We start from the raw sequence: 16,437 nt of genomic DNA, 5'->3' as shown, positions 1-16,437 counted from the left end.
GAGTTTCATCCAATGGATTGTCTAGCAAGTGTGAGCAAACTGAGGGATAACCAAAGGAGACTGCTAAAACTGGGCTTCTCTTATGGGATTGTTTATTCCTTCCATTGCTGGCAATGGTTTTCCTGTTCTTGTACAGAATTTTTTTATGATAAAAAAGCATAATTGAGCTGTGCATTCTGCCTTATGTATGTTTTACATATACACTCTCCCCCTGTCCACACACACACACACACACACACACATACATACATATATATATATATGCAGTATGTATATAAGTGCACATTTGACACCTCTCTTTGTGAAGCTTTCTAACATGCAATTTCAAATGTCATTTAAAAAATGTATCTGTAGAAAACATATAAGCCAAAGGTGGAGAATTTGTGGCCCTCCAAATGTTACTGGACTCCCAACTCCTATCATCCTCAGCCAGCCTGGCTGATGGTTGGAACTGATGGGAGCTGTAGTCCAACAACATCTGGAGGTGCACTGGTTCCCAACCCCAGATATATCTAACCCAAGCTATCCCCCCCCCATACAAATATATCTGAAAACCACATTTTTCCCAGGCTCAGTTCAAAAGTTTCCTGAACAGGCCAAACCAGCCCTTAATAAGGACATGGTGCACTGCCCCTGACAGGGGGATGACTTGTTGAAAGATGACTTTATGCTTGGAAAATCCTATGAGTGGAGACCAACCTTATATGGTCAGTTCCAATCTGGTGATGCTTTATCAACATATGATTGCTTTTTAAATCATGTAACACCAATATCAGGAGCATCTTCATTGGCTCCCAATTTGTTTCCTAGCCCATTCAGAAGTGCTGGTTCTTACCTTTAGGGAGCAATCCTATGGTCCCTAGACTTTGTCTGAGGGGCCATAGGATACTGGAGATTCCCCCCTCCAAGGTTGGAGACAGTGCTCCGACCTTGGAAGGGGGAGTCAGCGATCCACTCCCACCCTCTTGCAGCCAGCACAGAAAGAGCTGTGCTGGGTGCCCTCTGAGGTCAGGAACTCTACCTCAGAGAGCAGGAAAGGGGGGCATTCCAATGGGCAGAGAGGGCTAGGAGACTGGCCAGGATAGGAGCTATCCTGAACTTCGGCCAGCCTCCTTCTCTCCCCCTCTGAAGCACCTTCATTAGACAGACTAAAAAGCCATCTAGCTAAATATGCTAGGCAAAGGGATGGGGAGGCAAAGATTGCCTCCACAGGTCCTCTCACCTTGCATTGGATGACTGGAAGCCTCTAAGTTCACGGTTTTCTGATAACTGAGGGTGCAATCGATAGGATTGCGCCCTTAAAATCCTAAATGGTATAAGACCAGATGATCTGATGGGCAGCAGGCTTCTTGCCTATAAACCTATCCACACTTTGAGACCCTTGAGTGAAACCTTGGGCCATTGAACACCATTATTTGAAATACAATAAGAAAGAAGATGAGGAGCAGTAGCAGTTGGTGACAATGGCAGTGAGAAGTTAGACTGACTGATGGAGGAGGCCATTGATGGGCCCTCAAAAACCTGGAGCTGGCACTGTTACTATCAATTTAACTTGGGAAGCAGAAAGGGAAAACAGCAAGACCAAAGAGACCAGAATTCACAATAACCTAGGATGAGTTTGCGCGGAATACCAAGTGGCTATTTGAAAATTATGTCAATAAACTACACGATATAAACTTCTTGATCTTTTCCTCCAAAATCCTTTTCGCATTGGTTATCTGTTCTGGCTCCTGCCCCATGACTGTGCGAAGGTATATATTATGCTAAGGAGACTACTCCCATGGAACTGCATGGAACTACAAAATAATAATGTAGAATATTTTGGAAAATATGTGTTGGGAGTTCTTCATTCTGTGGTTTCTTTCTTTCTTTTAAAGTTCTGTGATCTGTCACTAGGTATCATATTTTATTTTGTCTCTTGTCTCAGGAAGGTAATGCTTTGTTCTGTTGCTAGAAAATAACATCCATGTATTTCCAGCCAGAGTGGATAATAACATAAGAATTGCCATGCTAGATTAGACCAATATCTATCTAAACTCAATCTATGTTGATTGCCCCTGGGAAGTTCACAAGCTGGGTGCAATGGAAAAGTGTTTATCACCCATTGTTTTATTCTCAGCATCTGGTACTCTCCTCATGGAAGTACCTCATGAACGTTTAATTCAAGTATCATGGAAAATAGCAATGGATAGACCTATCTTCCATGTATTTATTTAATCCAGCCTTCTCCAACATGGATCCCTCCAGATGTTTTGCTACAATTCCCATCATCCCTGACCATTCACCATGTTCATGAAAGACATCTAGAGAGACCCACATTGAGTAAGTTTGATCTAACCATTAAAAAAAAAAAAAATCTAAACTAGTGGTGATCACAGTAAATTTCACAAATTAAGTATATATTTTGTGGAAGTGTTCCTCATTCTGTTGATCCAAAACCAACATCCAATAAATTTCATTGAGTTCTAATATTATGCGCACACAAAAATCCCTTTATATACCCTCTCTATTCCATTCACAATTTTATAGCTCATATGTATCCCCTCCCCACTAGTATATTTTATTTTCAGAACTTAAAAAACTAAACTCTTTAGCCTTTCCTTGTAGGAAAGATGCTCGAGTCTGTTGATCACTTCTGTTGCATTTTCCTATATCTTTTTCAGATCCATAATATCCATTTTGAGATGGGGGAATACAGAAAATGGGAATACCATGCACAGTATTCTAAATGTGGCCATACCAAAAATATACAGAATGGCATTCTGATTCTTGTCACACATTTAAAACAGCAGTGCCCATGCCCAACCCTGTGTAAGTGTAACTAATCACCAAACCATTGCCCACATATTAGCCCAGTATTGTGCTGATACATGCTGCCTATCACCCCCACTTGGCTTGTCCTGCAAGTGGAATTGGAAAAACCATGGACTTTCATCCACGGTTTGTTTACTGTTACACGTTAACCAGGAACTCTAGCTTGCCTTTCCCCAAATAGGTCAGAGTCATAAGCCATGGTTTATTATTGGCTTATGACTTTGGCTTGTCTGGGGAGGGACAAGCCAAAGTTCCTGTTCTCCTGTAATGATAAACCACAGAGAGAAGATCAATGGTTTGCTAAGCCAATCCCACCTGCAGAAGGAACCAAACAGAAGTTATAGGGCAGTGCCCCCAAACCATGGCTTATTGTGACATCTGAGCCAGGTCATTGATTATGTAAACTAAGAGGTTCAGCCCAATAAAGTCATTCACAGATACTCTTGACAGGTCATTTCATTCTGTTTAGCACTTTTTTTATTCCCTGTGGTTTATAAGCTCTTAAGCAAATGTAAGAGAGGAAAAGCTCATGTATCTGATAATTCACTATATCTGACTGACAACCTCACTGAATTTCCCCTGTGGTGTTAGCAAAACACTGTTCCAAAAAGTAATAACATACCAAAAAGAAAGGATCATAGGGATCATGCCATCAAATTTAATTTCAGTGAACAAAAACCTGTAAGATGATTTCTGTTTAGATCAGTCGCATACTAGTCAGGAACACTGGTGCCAAATGCTGCAATGGAGTAATGTGATCTGAGCTTAAAATAGCTGCCAAATATACCATGTGGTGACTGGCACCATTAAATGTGTTGCAGTGTGAATGATCTGTTTCAAAGTAAAGCCACATAACATCAAGTCACGCTGATGCAGAAAGGAAATGTTTTCCTTTAACTCTTCGAAGTTTCACTCTTCTGTACTCTTTTAGTCTTCTTAAATAGTTGGAATTTTAATTGAAACACATTTTTCTATGTTGGTGTTGTGCTTAAGTTCCTTCCTACAGAACATAGTCTTCCACAGCTCAGTGGTAGAGCCAGAGCCAGCCCTATCATTAGGCAAAGTGAGGTGGTTGCCTCAGGTGGCAAATGCAGGGAGGCAGCAGCAAGGTGTTGGAGGTAGGGATGTCAGAGAATTCCGCCACGGATCTCGGGGAGGCCGAATGCCAGCGCATTCAGCCCCCCAAAATCGGTGGCGGAACGGTCTGCCCCCCGCCCTCCCCAGGACAAGACTTACCTGGGGCGGCGGCTGCGGCGGCGGCTCCGGCAGCAGTGCAGCAGCGGCGGCGGCAGCCGGTGTTCCGACTGGCTGCCGCCGCCATTTCCAGTTTAAAAAAAAAAAAAAGACGTGATAGGCTACGTAAAAATTTACGTAGCCTATCATGGCTAGGTTTAAAAAAAAAAAAAGTGATAGGCTACGTAAATGTTTACGTAGCCTATCACGTCTGACTTAAAAAAACACACAACAACGCGTATACGCAAATGGCGGCAGCCATGGCCGCCGCCATTTGCGTACGCGCGTTGTTGTTGTTTTTTTAAGTCAGATGTGATAGGTTATGTAAACATTTACGTAGCCTATCACGGCTGACTGCAGGGATGCAAACAGTGGCGGCTACAGCCACCTCCATTTGCATCCCAGCTAGCCAGAGGCCGGATGTTCGGCTGCTGGTGGAGCCGGCCGGCGGCTCCTCAGAATCCCTGCAGAGCACAGCTGGCCGGCCAGGATTCCGGGGGGGGGGAGGAACGGAGCGCCTCCCCCCCCACCATCAGCATAATCCGTGAAAGGTAAGTGATTTTCGTACATCCCTAGTTGGAGGAGAGAATTGTGTGCCCTGTGGCCTGCCCTTCATCACCTAAGCTTGTCTGCTACTTTCAGGTGTAGTGGAGAATGCTGTCCCATTGTCAGTGTTGAAGAAAAATTCAACTCCCAGTCCAGTTGGCTTTTGTACATGGAATGGGAGGGAGGACCATCTTGTGTTTCACCTCAGGCAGCAAAATGTCTTGGGCCAGCCTTGGGAAGAGTACATGTCTTGCATACATAAGGTCATAAGAACATAAGAAGAGCCATGCTGGATCAGAGCAAGTCCACCATTCTGTTGTCCAGCATTCTGTTCATACAGCAGCCAACCAGCTGCCTGTAGGAAACCTACAAGCAGGACATGAGTACAACAGCACCTTCCCAGTTATGTTCCCCAGAAACCGGTGTACATAGGCATATTGCCTCTGATCATGGAGGTAGCCTATGGCCATCAAGACTAGTAGCCATTGATGGCCTTATCCTCCATGACTTTGTCAAAGCCACCCAAATTGGTGGTCGTCACTGCATCTTCTAGTAGTGGTCCCAGGTTCAGTCCCTGGCATCTCCAGTTAAAAGGATCCAGTGAGGTGACAGACTCCTCTGTCTGAGACCTGGAGAGCTGCTTTCAGTCAGAGTAGATAGTACTGAGCTAGACAGTCAAATAGTCTGACCTGGTATATAATGTGGCTTCCTGTGTTCTATTGGAGCTAGTCTTAGCTTGTTTGAGAATAATGCTGTTTTCAAAAAGAACCAATCATCTACCTGGTCCAGGTCCAGAGAGATATCCACACTGCAGCATGGTAGCAAATATGCTGCAGAGATATGTAACAACTGGGCCAAGGAGAACCTTGTTTGCTTTCTTCAAGCTGAGAAGATTGCTTTCATTCTTCTTTTTCTTTTCTGCTGGAAATAATATATCCCTTCACTTGAACTAAGTATGGGGACAGTGGATATGAGAGGGGGCATGGTGAGGATTTTGGACTTATACGAATTTGAAGTTTGTACACAAAGCAGTATTAAAACATTTAATCACTGTAACCAGGTCTTTCTGTATTTATTTCTAGGGTTTGATGTTAGAAACTGATTTGTGGTAACCTAGGTGTAAATTGTGTATCAATCAGGGCCACCACAGTGTATGGCTCATCATGGGATGGAGCTGCCATTTTGTGACTGGCACCACCCCAATCTGCCATTTTGTGACTGGCTGCGGCTGGTGAATCTTGAGACTCTGGCAAAACAAAAAAAGAGTAGATCCCACAAACCAAAAGTCTGCCCACCCCTGCCCTATGGAATAGATGCTCCCAAAGGTAAGTGAACAGTTACTCACAGTAGGTTAGATTAGGGCTTTAACTGAACTGAGAAAGGCAGCCAAAGTGAGGGACTATCTCTCAGAGACTCTGCAGCTGAGCCATAGCCCATTTCTTCTTCTCACCAGTGAATGGGAAAAGGCATGACTTTTGCCTGATGCATTCTCCATTGTTCCTTAGCACTCCACATTTTGACACCAAGGAGCTTCATTTCAAGTCAATACTCTACAAATTAAGATCTGCTGGGGTTATTAATTTAAAATAATAAGAAAACTCTGTTATTTTTATTGGTAGGACACTGAACAACTTGCATTTGGGATTCAGGCAAAACCAGAAGCCCTCAGCAGAGCCTCAGCAGAAGGTGCCCCTCTCCCCATACCAGCCTGCCCATGTCTTAAGATCTTCTGCTGAGGGCTTCATTCAAGTGCCTTCCTTATTGGAAGTGCACTCTGTATGTAACTACAAAGGAGAGGGCCTTTCAGCTTTGGAATGACCTCCCTTGGGATGCCAGGTAACAGGTTCAGACAATCATATTTAACCGAACATTTAAAAATGTATATAATGCCTCAGCATTGTTGTGATTTTATATGCTGCCTCTTATGATCCTGTTATGATTAAGATCAAGCTAATATTGATGTTGCTGTGTTATTGTATGTCACCCTGAAATGTGAAGGAAAATGATAGAGCCATATAGCTGAAGCTAAGCAAATCTGAGTCTGGTCAGTGCCTGAATAGGAGACCTCCTTAGAAGCCCAAGTATGCCATCTCGAGTTCAGTGGAAGTAAGGCAGAATATTAATGTAGAAAATAAATAATATGCCTCAGTGGTACCTCTGGATTTGCCTGGCAAGTGTTCTTGTGCTTCTATAGGCTGAACACATAAGAATGTCTTTGGACATTATGAGAAACTGTGAGAAACAGATGCATAAGTGACCACGTGACATGTGAAGACTTTTCAGGGATTTATGGAGATATCTACAGGATTTCTACCAAGGAAATCCACAGAGATAGTGATTTCAGACAGCAACGATCAGAATAGACAGCACATTTTTGTGTACAAGCCACAGTGCATAGTATGGGTATTCCAGAATGGCGAACATCCGTATTCAGCTATATAAATTAAGAAAGGCACACATTAGACCTAACCTAGAATTTCCATCTTTGAATTTCAAAAATACTTTACTTGGATGCAGGAACAAGCTTTTATCAGCAACCCTGACTAGCAGCAGTAGTCTCTCAGTTATGCAAAAAGAGGCCTTATTTATTTATTTATTTATTTATTTATTTATTTATAGCATTTATATACCATACCACATCAAAAGATTTTGGAGCGGTGAACATCAAAGATTTACTCTTTATTAAACACCATGTTAAAACCGTTAAAACATTTTTTAAAAGACAAATTCCGATAAGGCTGAATTTAATACACCATGGCTGGTCACTCAAGGAAGGCCTCTCAAAATAACAATGTTTTCAGAAGGCACTGGAAGGAACACAATTTTGGCACCTGCCTGACCTCCAAAGGCAGGGAGTTCCACAGGAAGAGGGCAACCACACTGAAGGCTCTTTTCTGGTGGACTCCAACCAGTTCATAAGTCCATGTGGAACCACCAGGAACATGCCCTCTGATGACTTCAGTGGCCAAGAAGGTTGGTAAGGAAGGAGGCACTCTCTCAGGTATCCTGGTCTTACCTGAGGATGCTGGAAGGAAGGAAGCTCAAACAAATCTTCAGTGTTCCATTAAGTGTATTACTAAGCTCCCCTCCACATAGAACACTGTACACAGATTCACATGTAATCTAACATATCAATTCTGAGTGACCACATACAAAGTTTATTGCAGCAGGGAGTGGCATTTGAAATTAAACTATACTTTGTTAATGTCAGTTTCTAGTGTGGGAAGAGAATTAATGTGGCTCTGTCCTGATAGGTGAAAGCATGTATACCTTTTTAAAAATGGCCATACACTGTGCTGAGATAGCACAATCATGACAAAATCTTGTGAAGTCTCTATAAAATAATGTTCATGTCTTTGTAATTATTCCTAGTCCTTACCACCTTCAAGCTGCATTCTAAAATACAAAGACCTAATCTTGATGATGGAAAATGAAATTTGGGAAGGTTCTGGACACTTCCCAATTGCAAGATTTACTGGATTGGAAGTGAGAACCCAGTTATCTTACCATAACTCTTAGGTGGTCACTATTTTCTTGTCTTCGCTATTCATAACAGTTGTGGAATGAAGCAGAATTCACTAGAGGAAACCAACATACTGCCATTTTGTTTCTCCTTCAGTATCAAACTCCCGTGCTTTGAGTAAACGAATGCAAACTATGTAGCTTTACCACAGAGGTATGAAGATTTCAGGCTTGCTAGATCTACTTTGTTTTTTTTAATAGAACCCTGAGATTCAGCATGGAGCCTGTGCAAAAGACATGCCCTTAGAATTAAAAACTCTGAGCTGCGTGGAATTCACGCAGGCTGTGGAATTCAAAACATACGCAGTTTACAGTCATTCCACACAAAACTCCACTCCTGGCTACCCCCAACCTTTCTTCATTTCATTTCAGCGGTATAGTTTAGGAAGGGGAGGGATCATCTTGTTGTTACAATTATTAAATAATTGGGAGTCAGAAATCTTTTCACATCTACCACAGATCTACCAGTAGACCCAAATCTACTTTCTGCCCACCCTTGCTTTACCACATGTCCAGATTTGTTCAATTTTAACCTGAACAAAGGAAAATCCTTAATATTAAAAGAGGTGTCTCTCTCTCTTCTATAAATGCCTTCTTCTTGTCACAGTGTACACTGTGACAAGATGCCACTGTACATAATTTATGTCCAAATTGTTCTTATTATCATACATTGTTTCCTTTGTTTTGATTGCCAATCATCTGTCTTTCTAACATTGTCTGCTCCTCTTCTATGTACATTTGCAACAGAAAGTAGATGAGGTTCAGTTAGGGAAGAATGAAAAAAGAAGCCATGTTCACAGGTAGGCTGGCTCACCTAAAATAAATTTACTCAAAGATAGTTGCTCCAAATTGGCTGTATCACAAAGCTAAGATGTTGATTCAGTTATTTCAAGACAGATATTGGAAAGATGAGGACTAGGAACTCAGGTCTCTGCTAAACAGAGTGGCCTTTTCTGAATCACCAAAAACTAGGAAATGCATCACCAATACAGAGGACAAAGCAGGATACTAATTTGCATAAAGTTTGCATAAGGCTTACTTATGCAAAATGTGTTTGCATGTGCTAATTTATATGTACAGATGCGAATTTAGAAATAATTATTCTGATTTAAATATTAATACAGTACATCTCCTCATACAGTGGAAGACTGTAACCAGGTGTGACCAGGTGACCTCTGTGCCTGTCTGTTCAGTCTTCAGTCCAAGCGTTTACTGTTAAAGGGTTAAAGTGTTAAACAGTTCTTATGGTTCTTTATCTTTAAACAGGAATTGGACAGGACAGCCCTTCAAATAGACGACGCCTTCAAATATAGGACTGTCCTTTGTAAAAGACAATACCTGGCCACCCTACAACCATTTCAAAATGGCAGCAGGATGACACAATGTAAATCAGAACAGCCCGGGGCAGGAAGGGAATGTGTATCCCTTTTCTTACCAGCCAATTTTCCCCCATCGAGGGTTCCAGACATGTGTTTGCCATGTTGCAGGTAGGAGGAGGGAATAGAAAAGAAAAAAGCATAATGCAAATTAAGCACACAGACTGTTCCCGGGCCTCCTTACTGTTTCTCTGCTTCAGATCTGGCCTGGCCTGCCAAGACTCAGTGTCCATGTTGTTTTGGCTTCACTTTCCTCAAATAAAATAAAGACCATGGACAGACCACATGGGATAAGGTGCAGACTATAGCAGTTGTTCAAGAACATATTAATACAATATTTCAGGCCAGTTCTGACTAACATTTTTGTCACTCTTGGCAAGGGTTCACTTTTTAAATGTGGAGATGTTACATGGGAATCCTCACTTTCTTTTCTGAATGGATTCATCAGCAGGGTCCTGGACATTTGTCAGGTGGAGTTCATGGTACTCAACGGTGGTTAAGTTATATGGAGAACTTGTTCTCATGGAAGTTACTGCAAGCAGTCCATGTGTCAATGCTCAATGCTCACAAGATCCCTTCAGGTGGTTTTAAAAGGATACATGAGTCCAAAAGATGAGACTAGATAGCAGTTCCAGGCCAAAACATTTTGCTTCCTGAGGCAAAGAACAAGATTCCCTACCCCACCTCCAGCATTCCATGTACAGAAGCCAACTGGGCTGGCAGTCGAACCTTACTTTGACACTGGCAACAGGACAGCATCTTCCACCACACCCGAGGGCAACAGGCTAGCTTAGGGGACTTAGGGCAGGCCATGTGACACACACAGCTCTGTTCTCCTCCAACAGATGGGACTGACCAGAGGTTCTGAAGGAAACACTGGCAGGTTGCCACCTCTGTTCCCCACAAATCCCTGCACCTGTTACCTGAGGCAGCTGCCTCACTCTGCCTAATGGTTGGGCTCGCCCTGCTAGAATGGGCCTCTCGGTGTTTAAGAATGGCCTTGCAAATAGTTCCACCAATGGAAGATGGATTAAACAACTGTAAAATGTGGCTGATTGGGAGACAGCTGGAGAAGCCAGTGTAAGCTGCCTTCAGGTCCATAGGGGGAAAGGGGATATAAATGTTACAACTAAATAAATGCTTATACAAGCAAGTTGTAAGTACAATGGCAGTGCTAAGAGGATGAAATTCAACTGCACCATTTGAAAAAAAAGAAAGAAACCTTCCTTTATACAAATATTTTCTTAATTAACTTTGTATTTAAAAAAGAACGCATACAGCCATTTTTCATAGAAAACATATGTCATTATACATATATAAATATATTTTAAGAAATCGAATTATCATATATTGCTGGTAAATGTTGAGATAAGCATTTTATCTTTGAAATCTGCCCATATTATCAGGATGTTGATTTGGCATACTTTTAGTTGTTAATCACTTTCTCCTGGCTGATAGATCATGCAGTAAATCCTGGAGCTCTGTATTATGTTCTGATGCACATAAGTCGAACTCCCATGCTAGCAGATCAGTGGAGTAGGCACTCGGAGGGTGAGCCCTGGAGCTGCATGGAATTCCTGTATTGGCTTAGATTTTACAAATGTGTATACAAGTAAATCATATACGTTTTAACTATACCCAGAACCATTGCAGGAAGGGGGGAAAGCAAAAGGATTAATTTATAGTATAGTAAAGCAGATATAGGTTGACTATCAGGACATGCCTCCTTACTGTCAGAAGAAGTAAACTATTGGAAATGTTTCCCAATGAATTTATGGAAAGTTCTTTGGATGATTTTAAATAAGAAACTGGATGACTGCAGAATTATAAGAACTGGAATGAAGCAAAAGACCATGTGGCTGAACATGCAAGCAGGGCTGACTCCAGGTTTGAGTCAGGGACAAAATGGTCTCTGGTGGGACCCGTTCTCCGTCTGTGGGCCCAGACAGGATTATCTAGCTGCTGTAGCAGAGCTCCAAGCAGTGCTGGACAGCTGGGTCTGGTCACCTTTACAGTTCCCACAATGCCCCAGAACAGTATTAGGCCAGGGGCATTGTGGGAAATTAAAAGGGTGGCTTGATACAGCCACTTGGTGCTGCTAGAAAAACAAACAAACATGGGCCCAGGGCATGCATCAGCAGTTGCTCAAGGATGCCAGAGTGCCGATGCTGGCCCTGGCTGCAGAGCAGGGCTTATTCCCCCATCAGCCTCCTACAGATCTGGGCGGGAGGTGGTGTGGGGGAGGGGACACACAGATGAACCATGCAGAAGTTGCAGCCATATATAGTCTCCAGCTACCATGGAAATCTCAGCATTGCCACTGCTTCTTCAGATTAACAAGTAGCTATGTATGGGAGTAGTAAACTTTGCATATTGTCAGAGGCTCCAGATACCATCCCATTACCCTTTCCACGTGGTAAGTTTCTATGCACCTATCTATCCCATGGTTCTTGGTTTTTCTTTTTCCACCCTGTGTATACTATAGAAAAGAGCAGATTAACCACAACTGATGGACTAAGTAGTCCAGATGACCTGGCCAAATGAGTCAAGCCATAAATTGCAGGGGAATGCAAAAAACAAAAACAAAACCCAACATAACAAATAAAAACTCTACAATCAACAACAGAAAATCATGCATATAAGTCCAGACAAAATCTGCTGTTGCAGAAGCCTGGACCAGATGACCCATAAATGTTCCAGTTCTGTTGCATTGACTGTTTATAATTTTGGACCGCATGAAAGCATTCAAGCTGTTGTACACCTACATAGCAGCATCAAAGCAATATTCCACTGACATAGCAGCATCAAAGCAGTATTCCATCTTTTGTACTGTCACATTGGCTAAAGCATTAAATGGACAACTGTACTTTATTTTTAAGAGCAAAGATGTTTGGTTATATTAAAGCTAATGCCAAATACTGAAACAAGAAGAGGGAACAGAGATTTAAGGTATGCTATGGAACTTGTATTTGTTCTGCACAAACACCTCCCTAAGGACCAGTTCACACACTACCTTCCTTATAAGGTGACACACACAATTTAGCTTGCTCTTGCCCAAATTATCATCAGTAGGTTCCTTCTTCCAGGAAGCACGACAGGTATTTCTGCATGAACAATACAGCCTTCACCTTCTCCTTGCCTTGCCTCATGCTTCCAGCAAGATACCTCACCCACTGCAAAGCTAGCCTGCGTTAACAGTAGTTACCATATTTACTGGCAGTGAATGCTAGTAAGCACAAAGAGTCTTCCTTTGTAATAAGACTCTGAGAATGGCTGGATCCAGTCCTATGTCAACTCAAGAAAAAGTAGCTATTGCAAAAATGAGCAAAGTGCTCTTCCTTGAAGATGCTAGATTTGTGGTGGATGTGTGGTAGCAGTTTTGACCTTCCTGGAAGCGTAGTTCAGGCTGAACGGTAGGTGAATATTGGAAGGGTCTCCACTTACCACCACCTGCTGGATCTCCAGTTGGATCTCCAGTGGCCATAACCTGTGCTATTCTTTCCCTACTTCAAAAGGGTAATATATGTGGGAAGGAAGCATAGCTTCCTTACACATTTACAAATGTTTCTTCATTAAGTTAGTAATTGTTGAACTGGACCTCAGACAAAACCTAATTCTTACATGAATTATTTCATATTTTTCTCTGTGTGTTCAACAAAGAGAGATAAAGTTACAAAACGTGGTATGCACTGTGTGCAATTCATGGGGTGCTTCCAGATGGAGGACTGCTAGTGCTACCAACGAAAAGACATTGTTCCATCTTTCTTCCCTCCTTAACAGATTTTTTGTTTGTTTGGTAGTAAGAAAAAAGATTTATTTATTTATATTTATTTATTTATTACATTTATATCCCGCCTTTTTTCCTCCAAGGAACTCAAGGTGGCGTACATAATCCTCCTCCTCCTCCTCCATTTTATCCTCACAACAACAACCCTGTGAGGTAGTATGTGACTGGCCCAAAGTCACCCAGTGAGCTTCCATGGCCGAGTGGGGACTAGAACCCGGATCTCCCGACTCCCAGTCCAGCACTCTAGCCACTACAGGTGGTGGGGAAACACAGGATGGTTTCAACTGGGAGATGTCATCATCTGGATCCCCTATAAAATTCCACGAATGAGGCAGGACGGTTGCACAATGAAAGCCTCATCTGGAAGCACCCATGGAGAGATCTGAAGGAATCTGAAAGGACTAGATGATGTTATTACCTCAAAAGGGAGTTTCATTTCTTTTATGACAAGCACATATAAACTGAGGCTGCAATCCTATTCACCAGGGATGGGCAACTTCAGGGAGTCTAGGGGCTATTCCCCCACTCCCACCCCACCCTGGTGGCAGCAGCAACCCTCTGGTGATTTGCTATCAATTGTTTTCAGCAAACAGCTATGGAAGGCTAAAACAAGCTAAATCTGGCCATTTTAGCTATCCGTAGCAGTTTGCAAACTATGATGTTTATGCCGCCGCTGCTATGAATTTCAGCAGTGTGGCGGGGGGCAGCGGTGTGGGTGGCAGGGGCTTTATGAGGACCACAGACCACATGCTGACCACCCTTGCTATGCACCCTTACCTGGAAGCAAGCCTCACTGAACTGAGGAGGACTTACTTCTGAGTAGATATGTGCAAGATTGCACTAGTCACCAACACAGATCTAGAATGGCACCAATACTGTAGTCTGTAGGAGGGATTATAATGTATAAAAATAGTTTTTCAGCAAAGCTTCAGTATGAGTCCAATATTTCAAACACCTGACTAATCAGAGTGCAGGTAAATTGTACGCCCTACAAGTAGGAACAGCATTCCTGAAAACATAGCAAAAAATATTCCGACTGGAGCCAGTATAAAAGACCAGCCATAGCGCACATAGAGAGAAAAATCTGGACAGTCCGTTTTCTTCTTAATCACATAGTTTTCGAGGTCAGCCACTGCCTGGACCCAGATGACATACAGCACAACCACCAGTGTGAACAAAATGCCTGAAGAAGAAACAAAGTTTTAGGGAAGATATGTGACTCAATTAGTTTGTATCACAAAAATAACTGAGAAATACTTGGGAGAGCCAGTGAAAGACAAGCCATTAGACTTATGGCTGAGGATGGAAGGGAGCTGAGTTCAACACATCTGGAGGACACCAGGTGGAGGAAGGCTGGTTTGTAACATTGCAAATTGGTACTCCCCCACCCCACTCCCCAACTGCAGGTTGAAGTGGTGTAGTACACTATAGATGAGAATGAGAGCAGGATCATGTCATTTCTCTGCATGTGTAGACCAGGCCTCACATGGAGTACACAACCTCTAGTCAGTTGTCCTGTGCAGGTTGCAGCAAAATGAAAGGGAACTACACAAGGGCATTGTAGCTTGGGCAGCTCCCATTCATTTTACTGGTACATGATCAGGAGAAATTGCCCATGGAATGTGCCCTGTGGTTCAGGTCAGGTCAGTCACCCACTTAGCAGTCAAAAAACTGCTACTGCTTTGCATCACGGTGCTTCTGATTCACTCTTCTTTAAACAATGACCCTCAACTATTCTGGTCAATAGTCTCTGGTGCCCTGGCTGATCTCGCTGGTTTGATTGCATGTAATATTCCCGCAAAGATTATTTTCCCAATAGCTTTAAAGAATGCTAGGAAACCGGTAATTGATATTCATTTCTTATCAAACTTATTTGAGCCCCCAGAATGGGCTCTCGCAACTTAGTTTGAAATCAGGTCATTTATTTGCCAATTAAAATCTGTGAAAGCCCCAGGGTCAGATTCAGTAATACCTGAATTCCTGAAGGCTAATGCCATATGGTGGGCACCTCTATTGGCCATTTTGTTTATTCAGATTAATTCAACTGGTCCATTGCCCTCATCATGGACAGAAGCCTTTATAATTCTAAGGTGAAGAAGCTACTATAGCAACTTTCCAACTGTAGGCGTATCACTTTGCTAGCAGTAGGTGGTAAATTGTATGCTAGCTATGTAAACAGGAATCTCTTGGATTAAGGCTGAAAGTGTGCTGAGAGATGAGTGGTTGTGTTTCAGAAACAGCAAGTGAGCATTTGGCCATGGTTGTTGTTGTTCAGTCGTTAAGTCGTGTCCGACTCTTCATGACCCCATGGACCATAGCACGCCAGGCCTTCTTGTCCTCCGCTCTCTCCCAGAGTGTGCTCAAGTTCATATTCATTGCCATTGGCCATTGCCTTATCTTAAATCATTGACCTGAGAAATATATGTGATCTTTTGGTAACAACAGCCTATATGTTGTTGTTTATTACATTTCTATACTGCCCCATAGCCAAAGCTCTCTGGGTGATTTACAGAGATAAAACACTTTAAAAATACAGTATACAAAGCTTAAAAACCATTTACATAAAAACACACAGACAGTATACTCAGAGACAACATATATCTAAAAACAACTTTGAACAATAAATCATAACCATAAGACAAATCCAGGATCAATTAAAACTCATCGTATGCTGCCAAATGCCTCAGAAAAGAGAAAGATCTTGACCTGGCACCGAAAAGATAACAATGTTGGCACCAGGCAGGCCTTGTCAGGGAGATCATTCCATAACTGGGGGGCCACCACTGAGAAGGCCCTCTCCCTTGTGGCTGTCTTCCAAGACTCCCTCAGAGGAGACACCCAGAGGAGGATCTTAGATTTTGAGCATAGTGTATGGGTAGATTCATGCGTGGTCTCAAGCCATGTAAGACTTTATAGGTTAAAACTAGCACCTTGAATTGGGCTCAGAAACATACAGGCAGCCAGTGCAAGCAGGCCAGAGTCAGTCTAATATGTTTGGACCTTCTGATCCCCATTAATAATCTGGCCACCACATTTTGCACGAGCTGCAGTTTCTGAACCATCTTCAAAGGCAGCCCCACATAGACTGCATTGCAGTAATCTAACTTGGAGGTTACAGAGCATAGACAACTGAAGCCAGGTTATCCCTGTCCAGACAGG

At 42.6% G+C, this 16,437-nt stretch overlaps 1 protein-coding gene across 1 annotated transcript in view; it reads right to left on the bottom strand.

Annotated features, from left to right (window-relative positions):
* Positions 1 to 10,722: 10,722 nt before the first annotated feature.
* The window catches only part of TMEM182 (transmembrane protein 182), a 30,345-nt gene continuing 24,630 nt past the window's right edge, over positions 10,723 to 16,437 (bottom strand). The window contains exon 5 of the mRNA XM_084844462.1: positions 10,723 to 14,461. Coding sequence (XP_084700588.1) covers positions 14,238 to 14,461 — 224 coding nt within the window. The 3' untranslated portion in view covers positions 10,723 to 14,237. The remainder of the gene's footprint in view (positions 14,462 to 16,437) is intronic.

This window comes from Heloderma suspectum, chromosome 3 (assembly GCF_057233095.1).
Source record: "Heloderma suspectum isolate Gila_16-S chromosome 3, 16-S_ref, whole genome shotgun sequence".
In the NCBI taxonomy this organism is placed as follows: Eukaryota; Metazoa; Chordata; class Lepidosauria; order Squamata; family Helodermatidae; genus Heloderma; species Heloderma suspectum.
This window is presented reverse-complemented; position numbering and strand designations above follow the sequence as displayed.